The 14,439-nt window shown below is 39.7% G+C and overlaps 1 protein-coding gene across 2 annotated transcripts in view; it reads right to left on the reverse strand.

Moving 5' to 3' along the window:
* Window positions 1–14,439, reverse strand: part of YLPM1 (YLP motif containing 1) — a 61,988-nt gene that overhangs the window by 22,127 nt on the left and 25,422 nt on the right. For both annotated transcript variants that reach the window (XR_005718629.1, XM_040226088.1), the window contains exons 5-8: window positions 6,832–8,934; window positions 4,143–4,263; window positions 282–702; window positions 76–168 (exon numbers count right to left, since the gene is read on the reverse strand). Coding sequence is in view for 1 of the 2 variants with exons in the window: in XM_040226088.1 (XP_040082022.1) it covers window positions 76–168; window positions 282–702; window positions 4,143–4,263; window positions 6,832–8,934 (2,738 nt within the window). In the remaining variant the exon portion in view is untranslated. The remainder of the gene's footprint in view (window positions 1–75; window positions 169–281; window positions 703–4,142; window positions 4,264–6,831; window positions 8,935–14,439) is intronic.

Raw genomic sequence — 14,439 nt, forward strand, 5'->3', positions numbered from 1 at the left:
TCTTACCAAAAGGAAAATCATATGATAAATAGGTCCAAAAAAGTTTAAAAATACTTATCTCCCTGGGACCTCTACCTGTTTCAAAAGTTGATCTTTCAGGTAGTGGATCTGGACGCAGAGTTATTCTTTCTCCATAGGGTATCTGTTCAACTTTATTAGTGGATATGTCTGGTAAACAAAAATAAGGATAAAAACACCGTAAGAGTGAAGCTTAAGGAAGCCAAAGTTGAAGCCAACAATTCCTCTAGGATCCTAAATACAAGTTTGCCATTTTTACCTACCTCGGCCATGGCCATAATCAACAGTCTGCTGCACTGGTGGTGGTTTGGACATGGGTGGCATACCCATAGGCATTGGGCCAGGAGGAGGGATGGAAGGGTGAACAGGTGGGGGCGGTAACACTGGAGCAGATGGAATTGCTGCAGGTTCAGATTTAAATTCCGAATTCAGTCCCTGCTCATCATTGGTATCCCAGAGGCCATAGAAAGAATCTTCATCCCAGCGTTCTTGTTCCACAGCTGAAGTCTGTGGCTTTATCACTGGAGGAGGAGGTGGTGGCGGAGGAGGAGGGGGTGGTGGTGGCGGTATTGGGATAGGTGGCCTGGTCACAGGAACAGATGATCTTGCTGGTGGAGCAGGCGGTCTTACAATTGAACCTGGTGGCTTACCCATAGGAGGTGGTGGTCTGTAGGACCCTGGAGGCTGGAGAACAGGGTAAATGGCTTAATGAGTGAGCATACCATCATATGTTCACGTATCAGTAGAAATCTGGTTCTCACTCCATTGAACTTACTCAAACTTCAAAACTTCCTGTACTTTAAAATACACCATCAGGGAGACAATATATGCAAATCACATATCTGATAAAGGACTTGTATTGAGAATATAAAAATCTTTTAAAAGACAATCAAAAAATATGGCCATAAGATTTGCATATATTTTTCCAAAGAAGATGTATAAATGGCCAATACACCCATGAAAATATGCTTAACATCATTAGTCATTAGAGAAATGCAAATTAAAACCACAATAAAGTACCATTTCATACCCAATAGAATGGCTATAATTGATAAAACTGGCAATAACAAATGATGGCGAGGATGTAAAGAAACACAAAGACTCTTAGGACTTACAGTTAGAATGTAAAATGGTACAGCCATTTTGGAAAACGTAGATTAGCTGTTGCCTGGGACCTGGGGTAGGAATGAGGATTAACTGCAGACTAACACAAGGGATCTTACTGGGGTGATGAAAATGTTATACAACTGGATTATGGTGATGGCTGCACAACTTAGTAAATTTACTAAATATCACTGAATTACACACTTAAAAATGGACAAATTAGATGTATGTAAATTATACCTCAATTAGGCTGGTTTAAAAAAGGGAAGAAAAAAAAAACTGTCCTCAAAACTATTACCTCCTCCCTCCCTCTGCAATGAACCACCCTCTTTTTCTTCTTCCAGAAAATTTAGGGTGGTAGTCAATTTGAATTGGCTGACCTCAAACCTACTAAATTTCTGTGAGAGAGGTTCTGGCATTGGTTTAAAACAAACAAAACAAAACCTCCATGTGTAATTCTCACGTTCACCACTTCATTTAAGAATCTCTGCTATAAACTCTCTCTCCACTCTAGTGACCTATCTCCTCCACAAAAATGGTGAACTTCCAGTGAGAGAAACAAATTCTAGCTAGCTCTCTCACTTCTATCCAGTTCATCTGGTTGACAAGAGCTGTCTGTAGCAACACACGACATCAGTGACGGAAGATGACAAAACAAAGAAACCAAATGGACATTGAGTATTCTCTCTGACAAGCACTGGATGTCAACTGAAATGTGTATTATGGAAATAGTAGAATCTCTGGGCAGATAGGTCCTATCTACTTAATACTGAAACCCAGCTGTCAAATTTTATTTTAATCTTTGCAAGTAATCTCTGACTTGAATACTCTTTATCCATTTATTTCTGTATTTCTGCCTTGTTTGTTCTATTGACAAACACACTGATGGTTACTTCAGGCCTTGAAAGTGAAAGTGAAGTCGCTCAGTCGTGTCCAACTCTTTGCGACCCGTGGACTGTAGCCCACCAAGCTCCTCCGTCCATGGGATTCTCCAGGCAAGAATACTGGAGTGGGTTGCCATTTCCTTCTCCAGGGGATCTTCCCAATCCAGGGATCGAACTCAGTATCTCATATTGCAGGCAGACGCTTTAACCTCTGCACCACCAGGGAGTCAATAATGCATATTACTTACATATTTACTCATACACAGGCTGGGCTTTAAAAACAAACTTTTTGAGTAGCAAAATTACATTTTGGCTAATATGTTAGGAATATTATTTAACAAGAGGCCAATACAGGCTAGAGTTAAAGACAAATGACTACTACCTAAAGATATATTTTAGATTATGGCACTTTAAACTGTGTTAGAAAATGCCTTTGTATGACAAAGCTACTGTATCTCGAGCACAGCCGTCCAGACGTGTTGTGCATATCTTAGGAACTCTTTGGACTATAAGTAAAAAGTGTATTCTTCATAGTACCCAGTGATAGCAACACATACATTAGTGAAAAGCAAAACACCCCTACAGTATTTACATTAGAAAGGATTAATATCTATACCATAAATTCATAAGAAAAACCTGAAGAGTCAAATAGATTAAAAAAATAGGATTTTTTTTAAACCAGAAATGTAATTAACAAATACTGGAAAATATTCATGTTCACTAATTATCAAAACTACCAAACATATTGTAACATTTTATTAAACTATTCAATCTACCAAAAATACTAAGTAGCTGATGCTTGCAAGGCTACAACATAGCTTTAGAGAGCTGTTGGCTACATTACAGGAATCATTAAAAATGTCCTTGTTCTTTAGTCATTAAAAGGATCCACTTTAGGAATTTAAAAGTACTTTTAAGAAGATACCTAAAATAAGAATTTGAAGCATAATGCATTGTGGTTTGTAGAAAAAAAGAATGCGGATGTGAGCTTATATATGGAATGGGCAAACAAAAAGGCACTACTGCACAGCACAGTCAATATCCTGAGACAAACCGCAACACATTTTAAAATGCATGCATGTATGTGTATACATATATATACACATACAGACATACATATATATATGAATCACTTTGCTATACAGCAGAAATTAACACAACATTGTAAACCAACTCTACTTCAATAAAAAAATACTGAAACTATTATGAATTTGATAAAAAGACATTCATTAACATTGCATTAATAAAAGTAAAAGATTAGAAACAAAGGTCTAACAGAAACAGAATAGTTTTAATAAACTGTTATGCATCAAAAATATAAAGCATGTAGCAAAACATTAAAATGTTTATGATTTATCAAGTAAATAAAGCAGAAATGTGGATTTATAATCTAGAGCTTCTACTGTTTGCTAAGAAATACAAAGATAAAAGACATAGTTCCTATCTTTATGAAGAATAGGCAAAATAAGATAGAAGGCAAGACAAACAAGAAAACAGACAATCAAAATACAGGACGATAAGGGGAAATGGCAACCCACTCCAGTGTTCTTGCCTGGAGAATCCAAGGGATGGGGGAGCCTGGTGGGCTGCCATCTATGGGGTCGCACAGAGTCGGACACGACTGAAGCAACTTAGCAGCAGCAAGGGTTCTGGCAGAGAACTTAATCACGTGACTCTTTAGCATAACTTCACTGCCTGAAGTGGGGCATGATGTTCTATCCCTTTCCTTAGCTAAGGACTAGGAGTCTGAACAGGTAGGGAGACTAGGAAGCTCACATGAGCAGGGCTCACAGGGAATCCTTGCATTGTCCAGATGAAGAACAGGACTACCTGAACAAAAAGGATCACCAAGAAAATTTTACCATTTTATGAACACAGAGCCATATACACAGTTCTGATGTGCTTGGTATACATAAACTGTAAGGGGAAAAGCATTTCTGTCACGCTTCCGACCATACTCCTAAGATTCTCAAAGGTCCATTACCATTAGTATTTTTCACTTTTCCAAAATTTTCATTTTTTACAGAGGAAAATTATACTTATTGTAAAACAACAACAACAACAACAAATCAAACGACATACAAACAGACAAAGTAAGAACCATTTCATTTTTCTGAGTATATTATTTTCCCGTACCGGATACAATCCAGGTCTTGAAGGTGTATTCTGTAATCTTGAATCCTGGGGTGGCAGATGGTCAGGCATTTGAGGCTCAGACCCATAGTCTTTCATCTTTTGAAGCTGTTCTTTCTGTTCTCTGTAAACAAATAAAATTGCCATTGTATTTAAGGCATGTGTTCTCTGTTCCTAAGTAACTATAATTAATATCGAAAAATAAAAAAGGAAACTAAAAACCTTGTTTCAAACTCTCTAGAGTACTCATAAAACATCTCCAGGGTAATACTCTTTTGTCTTTACAAGCTAACTTATCAGACATCTACAACCTAAGTTGTAGTTATAAGTTACTGAAGATCTAGAAGAGATCGATTCTAGAACCTGCCTCTTTAGTCTGTTTTAGTATCTCACCTATTTGTCATGTTTTTCATTCATCCGACCAAAGTCTCTTGCTGATTTTTTTTTCGTTCCGTAGTCTTTAGATAAGTGGTTGAAAAATGGTGGCACATGGGCCAAATGTATTTGGATATACATGACCACACAAAAAGGCTTTTTACAATTCGGCTTTCATTAACAATTTTTAAAAATCTGTGCTAGTTGACACTATTTACAAAGCAAAAAAATACATACTTTTCAATATAAATTCAAACTTGCAATTTGGAAACACTGGGCCTACACTCCCACATGCCAGCAATCAGCTCAGTGGAGTGGTGGCTGCCAGACTTAGATGAAGCGCTTTGCTACATTCCTCACACTCAGTAGAGTTATACTGGCCCACTTTCACTCATTTTAGTTACCTGTCTGGTTCTTGTGGGCATTTTAGTTGAAGGCCCCTCTTGTATATGATGAGAACAACGGTTAGCCTATACCTTTAAAAACAACACTTCATGTTCCTAAAGAGTAATTATGTACCTCTTCAAGATTCTCTTTAAATGGCTCGTCAAATTCCTTTCACTTTGTCTTACATCCACAATCAACATATAACAACGTCTACCACAACCTCTTCAGGCCTTTTACAATTTTCTTCCTACCATTTTGCTAAGTGTAATGACCCAAGTGAACACAAAGGGTCAAGTGTAAGAAAAAGATGACTTTCTGCCTCATGTAACTCATATTATGACTTTCCTGACACAATATGGCTGACTTGTATTCAACTGTGACCATTATTACCCATCACTTCAGATATTTTGTTTAATTATGTGGCCTAGAAAGAGCTTTTTAAAAGGAATGATGAAGTAACTTTTATCCAGCATTTCTACACAAAGCAATAATGGATGAAATGGAAATTTCAAAAAGGAAAGAAACCTTGATAGCTGAGTAACATCAATCAGCTTAGTGTTCTCCATAAACAAAAAGACTTTAGAGTTGGACAGACTTCAAATTCTAGGTTTACCAATTCTAGTAGCCAAGTGGTACTCTCTTGAGTCTTAGTGAAGCGAGAATACTATTACTTATCTTTGCAGTCCTTTGAGATAAGGATTTGAAATAGGAGGAATGAGACGATAACATAGTAAATTATCAGCACAGTGCCAGCACACAGTAGGTGTTAAAGGTATCCATAATTTAAAAGTGAAAATAGTAGTAGCTAAGTGTTCCATAACATGCTTTCTACATCTTCATGAGCAATCTGGAAAAGTCAAATCCCTTAAAGCGTATTTCTGTAGACCACAGAAATTTGTTGTGTTGCCTGAGGCATCTGATCTTTCATTTTATATGTATTTTTCCTCATCATACTTTCCCAGTTATAAAGCTTCAGCTATAATTTTAATTGTCATAATCCACAAATAGAGACCAGAATTGAAACATGAAAGAAACAATATACTGGAATATACAAAAAACTAACCATTAATTTATTTTTGCAAAAATTTGCTAATTCCTAAGAAATTATTCAAAAAGTAATTTCTCATTGTAATCTGTCAGTGACTCCTAAATTCTTCTCTCAAGATATAGTTGGTATAAGGATTACATGAATCAATACATACAAAGCACTTAGTACAGTCCCTGGTATATAGCAAATGTGCAATAAACGTTAACCTTTATTATTACCGCTACTGATGGGAAGTGTTATGTAGATACCTATATATAGGTGATTATAAATCAAGAAATCTAAATTCTATTCTCCATTTCACAAAGAAAATATCTGATTATATAGAAACAAGTAACAACCTCAAGCAGAGATAGCTGCTTCTGGTTATCACAAAAGATAAAACATTTCCAAAAGAAAGAATCAATGGTTAGACAAATTTGAGGCTGCTTCCAGGTAAACCATTCTTAGCTTCAAAAGAGAAAAATATAAATCCTTCCACCACTTTCCAAAGTTATACCAAAGATTAGTGAATATGAAGTCTATCAGATATAGTAACAAAGAGGGGGGAATAAAGGATTTTACATATGAGCTCTGTGAAACCCAGAGTACTAGAAAGTTGAAGTCTGAACTTGACATAATCACAGGTATGACATGTCAGCAACATATCTGTAAAAGTCAAGGCTGGCTACCAAATTTTCATTTTTCAGGACATAAGTTTATAATTAACACAGTTCCTAAATAGCCATCCTACCCTAAAACAGCACTCAATGACTAGAAATTAAAATTATGTGGTAAGAACTTCAAGTAAAATGATTCCATTTAAATATATCACATCATCGTTTTAAAAAGAGAAGTATGCATGTGGCTTGTTCTAGAAGAAATGATCTTAAGTAGTCAACTTACCGAAGCATTTTCAGCTCTTGTGCAGCTTTCAGAATGATTTCATGCTGCCTCTGACTGAGAACCATTACCCCTCCAAGGCCTTGGTCAGAGTCTAAGTTTGCATCCGACCCCATCATTTCAGAAGAATGATGTGAGGACATATGTTCCGCCATGGGGGAATGTCTATCCACATCAGATGGGTACCATCTGTCTGACAATCGTTCTCTTTCCCAGTCCATTCTGTCAGGAATATAATCTCGCTTTTCCCGCCAGGTATCTCCTCTTTCTGGATACTCTCGGATCCTCAACTCACCCCTATCACGGAAATCTCGGTCATACCCATGGTCTCGGTTTCTTTCTTCTCTCCATCTATCATCCCGGTATCTATCCATAGGTGGGAGAGGCGGGAGGGGTGGTAAAGGTGGAAGAGACGGAATATCTCGTTCGTGAAACTGCGACTCTTGTTCATCCAGTGGTCTCCCATAATCTCTGTCCCACTCATTATCCAAATTTCTATCAAACATGTCCATGGGTCTTCCGATGCGGTCCACATCCCTGTCCATGTCCCTGTCCCTGTTGTAGTCCTCGTCCATATCCTGATCTCTCTCCCAATCATCCCACCACGGGCCTCGTCTATCTCCATCATGAGATCGAGACGGGGCTGAAAACCTGTCCTCTCTGTTATACGAATCTAGAGTATCATCCTGATAGTCACGTTCACATTCTCGCCAGTATCTCTCTCTATCCCAATCATCAAGTCTTTCTCGTTCCATTGGAGCATTTCTACCATCTAATGGGAACTCTTCGTGCCCTCTCTCTTCTCCATGGTTCCAAGGAGCCCTAGGAGGCTCATCTCGGTGATACGGATACATTTTTTCCCCACCGTCTCCTGGTTCTGGTCTAAATGGACCTCTGTCACGACCAAAGTCTGGTCTCCCCAGTCCCCTCTCCCGACCACCAGGCCCTCGAGGCAGTCCCCTCTCCCTGCTCCCAGCTCTCCGGGGTGGCACTCTCTCTCTACTCCCAGGTCTTCGAGGGGGTCCTCTCTCCTGACTGCCAGCCCTCCGGGGTGGTCCCCTTTCTCGGCTGCCAGCTCTACCTCTGTCCTGGCTGCCTTGCAGACCACCTGGCACTTTCTCCCGACTGCTTCCTGGCCTCACCAGCCCTCTGTCCCGGCTGCCTTCTCCTCTGCTCATCTTCTCTCGACTATCTTCTCTTCTACCCATCATTTTATCACGAAAATCTTCTTGCTTGACCAACCCTGGGCCATGGCTGATTGCCTGGCCTCGATCTCTACTGACTAGTCCTTTATCCCGTGTGTCTTCCATTCTGCTTTGCCCAGGACCTCTGTAAGATGAGCTGCTGCCTTGATTGCCTTCTAACCTACTGTCTCTGTTATCTGGCCGAGGTAGCCCTTTATCCTGGTTGTTTTCTGAATGGGGCAGACCAATACCCAAAGGTTTAAAATCATTATCTGCAGTTAGTGATGATGATGTTGCTACTGCTGTTCCTCCCTCCATCCCCCCTGTTTTTGAGGGAAAAGTAGATTGAGAAGGTATAGCTTTATTTGCAAGGGGTACAGGCTGAGTAACAGCTTGGGCTTTGTCCATTTGAGTCTCCATACTTTGAGAATCCTGGTCCCAATCAGAAGGCTCTATGGGCCCTTCCGAGACTTCGCTTTTAGGTGGCTCTTGCTGAGAGTCGCTTAGATTCTCATTTGACTGAGCCGCCTTGGCATCCTTTACATCTGCAGCAATGGGAAATGTAGCTGATTGCATTTTAAAATTCTTCTGCTGGTTACTACTGGTGTCTGCTAATGGTTCTTTGTTTCCTGGTTCTGCTTGTGACTTAGGTTGCTGCTGATGTTGCTGTCCAAAAGTTGGTTTGGGGCCTTTCCACTGTGGTCCACTCTGTCGAGGGCTGAGGGATGTATTGGGGGTAATATAGAACTGAGATGCTGGCCCCCGGGGAATCATTCCCCATTTGCTTTTAGTGCCCTCTGCTGGGTGACCTTCATATCTGGGTCTTGGCCCATCGGGGCGATTTCCTTCAAAACGAGGCCCTTTGGGTCTCGGTCCTTCACACCTTGACCCTAAATCCTCAAATCTTCGAGGACCATCAAATCTACAAGTAAAACAAAAGATATTACTCAAGACAGTAAAGCAGAAAAAAAATTTTTTTCCATGTAAAAATATTTAAGGCAATCTTGCCTTAGAATTTTTTTTTACAAAAATGACTGTTAGTCATTAAACAAATCCTGAGATACCAATATCTTAGAACCATTATATTAAGGTGGCAGAGCTCAGAAGGTCTTAGGACAAATCTCCTGCAGCAAGTCACTGATATACTGAATTGTTAAAAAGCAATGATTAATATTGTGCCTTAATAGACAGAAAAGTCCATTCATTTCAAACAGAGGGGGAAAAAAGTCCCATACCTAATTCTAAGAGTACTTTTGGAGTTAAATTATAACTAAAAACTAAAAATGAAACAATTAGCAATGTTAACATAGGATGAGTATAAATATTGTTGGAGCTAATATTATCATCTTGACTAACTGACAAAAGTTTAAAAAACAGCAGCCAGCTGTGTCTTAAGAGCATGCCCCAACATTTAAAAATCTGGACCAAGATATTCTGCTATGGACCCACTTGTACACTGGATAAATATTTAGCATATATCCTCTGTTAAGTACTATGCTAAATCCAAGAGATACAAGAATAAAATGTGTTCTTTGCCCTCAAAGGGCTTACAACAGAAGAGAAAGAATCTAAGTGTAAATAACTGCCCCAAGATGCAATGACTAACATCTATCTGCATATAATAAGGACAACAGAGGAGAGAATGGTCAATTCTATGAGAGTGAAGGTGGTGCTGTCCAACAAAGGCTTTCTATAACAGAAGATGCTTTAGTTAACTCTTGAGAAACAAATTCTCAGAGACCAGGTTAACAGAGAATTCTGGAGATGATGCAAGTGGGTGGCAAGGACATCTCAGGCTAAGGAAGTGTTATGAGGAAAAGGAGAGAAACACATACCAGTTTGGAAGTGCAGTTTGGCATGGCTGAAGAAAAGAGGAGACAAAGTCTAGGACGGCCAGGAAAGAAGGAGTGGAATAGCAGCACAATGAGAGGTAAGGTAAAGGGACAGGCAAGGGCCAACTCCCAGAAGATCCTGTATACCTTGGCGCCACAGACTACTGGTACTCCTCCAATACGCATGTCCATTTTCCTACTGTAATTGAATCTCTCCATTTTTAGCACGATATAAGGATAGCCAGACTAAAGACTCTCTTTCCCAAACTCTCTTGCAGGGAGAACTTGGAGCCATGTCTGGCCAACGAGCTGAGAGTGAAAATGATTTACGCATCCTTCTGGGTGGTAAACTTAAAGGGAAGAACACATTCTTCTCTTCATATTCTCTTTTTCGTGCTGGCTCTGATATGGTGGTGGAGCATACTGAACCATGTAGATATGGACCACATAACAAGAGATGGTAAAGTAACAAATGAGAAGGAATCTGGATTCTTGACACTGTAGAGTTACCACATAAGTCCTAAAAGAGAACAAACCTCCAACTTGTTAAAGCCGTGTGACTTTGGATCTCTGTTATAACAGATGAATCAATTCAGCTGGGTAAGGAGTTAGAGGGCTTCCCAGGTGGCGTGGGTGCTAAAGAACCTGCCTGCCAATGCAAGAGACACAAGAGCTGTGCGGGAAGATCCCCTGGAGGAGGGCACGGCAATCCACTCCAGTATTCTTGCCAAGGGAGAATTCCCGTGGACTGTAGTGTCCATGGGGTCGCAGAGTCAGACATGATTGAAGTGACTGAACTTGCACAAAGAGTTAGAAATTACCTTAAGCACTCAGAAACACTAAGTTTTTGAAAGGTTATTTTTAAAAGATTGCTCTAGCAGAAAAGTAGCAGATGGATAAGTGGGAAAAGTTGACAGTACACTGTCTCTACAGTCTAAGTAAGTGAAGGTGAAGTCTGTTCTAAGACGGTGACTGATATGAGGATGAAAAGGAGGAGATAAAAGTGAGAGATGCGAACGAAGGTAAAGCTGATACATTTTCTAACAGGTGCGATTTAAAATACTGGAAAAGGAAGAACTAGGATGGTTCCAAGGTTTCTGACTGAGGTGACAGTGATGCCTTTCATGCCTCTGAAGAGAAATAGAAGGGTTTTTCTTTCATTAGTTAGGGAAATAAATGAGAGTAATAAATTCAGTTTCAGCAAAATATTTACTTCCTATCCCTGTGACGTTAGGCTTTGCTAATCTGGAAGTCTCAGTTTCAAAGGGAGGAATGGAGGAATGCGTCTATTGGGAGACACAACAAGGACTCTATTAAAACTTCAGTTCAGACTGCCATCTGGCCACTCCAGGTTCTGAATCGACAGGCTAAGAAGGGAGTTATTACTGTACTGGCTGGGGTGAGTAACACTGTCTTTCAAGGGAAAATTGGGTACTTTTTATACAATGAGGGTGAGGGTATGTCTGGAATGGAGGAGATCCTCCAGGACACTCCTTACTACCTTCCATGTCCTATGACTAAAGTCAAGACAAAACTACAATTACTCAATCCAGGCAGGGCTGAGAATACCTTAGACCTTTCAAGAATGAAAGTTTGGGCAAGGAACCAGGCAAGGAACCTGGACAAGCTGAGGTACCCACTGAGAGCAAAGAGAATATGGATTAAGTAGAGAAAGAAGGTAGTTATCAACACCAACTGAAATTACATGACCAGTTGCAGAAATAATGGGTGTAACAGAGTAGTTCTTCCTTAACATTTGCTATGAAATGTTTAAATATATACATATTTATTAGTCAGATATTTCTGACTGATTCTTCTTCCTTATCATTTAACATAAGACGTATTAGTACTAGCTAGCTTTATATCTCAGAATTTCCATCACAAACTATCAAAGAGGAGATGTGAGCCAGCTAGGGAGAACGACGTTGATTTCCCCCAAAACAGAAAAAACAGAGACTTTCTTTTCTGGGAGAATGGTTAGAAAGCTTTTGGTTGTCCAGGGATAAATATTTCATGTTAGATACAAAATCCCCCCCACCCTGTGACCCACCCTAACCAGAAACACAAAAGCAAGAGAACTCTGGGAAATGTACTTCAGCCCAGTCAAGCTGACACAGAATCAACACAAGGAATTGAAAAATGCATAAACTCACTATAAACAGAGAGAAGGGGCGGCCCGCAGATGAGGACTGTTTTTAAACTCTGGACGACAAAGAACAAACATGAGTGGTAACACATGGAGCGAGAAGCAGCTGTAGTGTAGACTGCCAGGAGCAGAGGAGAATACAATCAAAATGGGTCTGGCTTGCCCACAGAAACCCAGGGAGGGCCAGGATTCTCAGATGCCAGGGATGCTGGGGAAAAGACTAGGTAAGACCTGGGGCTAAAATGATGTAAATTAAAATCCATATTCTAAACCATCGATCAGCCACTCCCTGGGCTTGAACTGTCTCTAAATGCCTGAATTTGAGGGTCCCCTAGCATCAGCAGACAATCCTCTGGCCTCCTACAGCAAAGTCTGACAACTGATGAGCCCCTCTCCACATGCATAAACAGCGCCCCATCAGTTTCACTGTCTTCCTCTCTTAAGTATAAATGGACAACTAAAGATCACAATATATTTGAGGAATGCCTCCAAAACGAAAGGAAGAGAATATGGATCTGGAAGAAAGAGCAATAATGCAAAAGAGCAGAAGAGAACTTAAAAAAACTCTCAAGTTAGTATTCTCAGAGAGAATTCTTAAGATACAGTATCAGTAAATCAAGAACAATTTGCTATATATAAAAAAGGATCAGAACCAGAAGAACTATAGAAATTATTTAATTCTCAAAATAAAAAAGGCAATAAAAGGGCCAAAAGTATCTCAGAAAGTTTAACAAAATGAGAGAGAACAGAAAGAAATATAGCAGGTTCAAAATCCTACAAATCAGGGGTTCCAGAAAAAGGAAAACAGAAAACAAGAGAAAAAGAAATAAATGAAGAAATAGGACAAAGAAATTTCCCAGAGTTAGACTCTAATTTCCAGATGGAAAGGGCCCAGTTCACTAAGTATCCAGTACAGTTAATAATACTGAACAAATACAAACCACTATAAATTATTAAAATAATGAAGATTAAATAAAAATTTTCTACTAGTAAGGAGAAACCATCTAAAAAGGAAATGAATCAGAACAGCACAACAGTTATACTAGGTAACAGAAGAAAAGAGAATGCTGCTGACCCTAAACACTGATCCTAAATTATGTTCAACTTCAATGGACATGAGTTTAAGCAAACTCCAGGAGCTGGTGATGCCAGGGTGGCCTGGCGTGCTTCAGTCCATGGGGTCAGAAAGAGTCGGACACGACTGAGTGACTGAAGTGAACTGGAAACTATTATATAGTATGGCACTGGTACAAAAACATACATATCAATGGAACAGAAGAGAGCGCCCCAAAACAAACCCAGGCGCATGCAGTCACCTAATTCATGACAAAGGAGCCAAGAACATAAAATGGAGGTAGGATAGTCTCTTAAATAAACGTTACTGAGAAAAGACAGACACATGCAAAAGAATGAAACTGGACTACTACTGTATGTCATTCACAAAAATTAACTCAAAATGGATGGAAGACAAGTGTAAGACCTGAGATCACGGAACTTCTAGGAGAAAAAAGGCAGTAGGCTCCTTGACACAGGTCTTGGCAATGATTTTTTGATTCTAAACATCAAAAGCAAAGAAACGAAAGCAGGCCTACATCAAAAAGTAGGACTGCATCGAACTAAAAAGCTTCTGCTCAGTGAAGCAAGCTATCACTAAAATGAAAGGCAGCCTACTGAATGGTAAAAAATATTTGCAAATCATGTATCTGATGGGTTTCCCTGGTGGCTCAGCTGGTAAAGAGTCTGCTTGCAAAGTGGGAGATTTGGGTTTGATCCCCTGGTCCGGAAGATCCCCTAGAGAAGGAAATGGCAACCCACTCCAGTATTCTTGCCTGGGAAATTCCATGGATGGAGGAGCCTGACAGACTACAGTTCATGGAATCAAGAAGAGTCAGACACGACTGAGCAAGCTCATGTATCTGATAAGGCGCTAATTCCAAAATATAGAAAGAACTCATACAAGTCAATAGCAAAATATGAAACAACCTGATTTTAAAATGAGCAGAAGATCTAAAAACAGACATTTTTCCAAACAAGACATACAGATGGCCAAGAGGTACATAAAAAGATGCCCTACACCAATAATGGAAATGCAAATCAAAACCACAATGAGATGCTACTTCACACTTGTTAGAAAGGCTATTGTCAAAAAGACTAGAAATAACAAGCGTTGGTAAGGATACAGAGAAAAGGGAACCCTTGTGCACTGTTGGTGGGAATGTAAATTGGTGCAGCTACTACGGAAAACAGTATGGAGGCTCTTCGAAAAACTAAAAATAGAATTATCATATGACCCAGCAATTCCATCTCTGGGTGTTTACTGGAGAAGAAAACGAAAAAACTAACTCAAAAAGATATATGCCCCCCAGACCCCCGCCATGTTCACTGCAGCATTACTTACAATAGCTGAGATATGGGAACAACTTATGTGTCCACTGATGAGTGAACGGAC

This window comes from Oryx dammah, unplaced genomic scaffold, assembly GCF_014754425.2.
Source record: "Oryx dammah isolate SB20612 unplaced genomic scaffold, SCBI_Odam_1.1 HiC_scaffold_26, whole genome shotgun sequence".
Classification (NCBI taxonomy): domain Eukaryota; kingdom Metazoa; phylum Chordata; class Mammalia; order Artiodactyla; family Bovidae; genus Oryx; species Oryx dammah.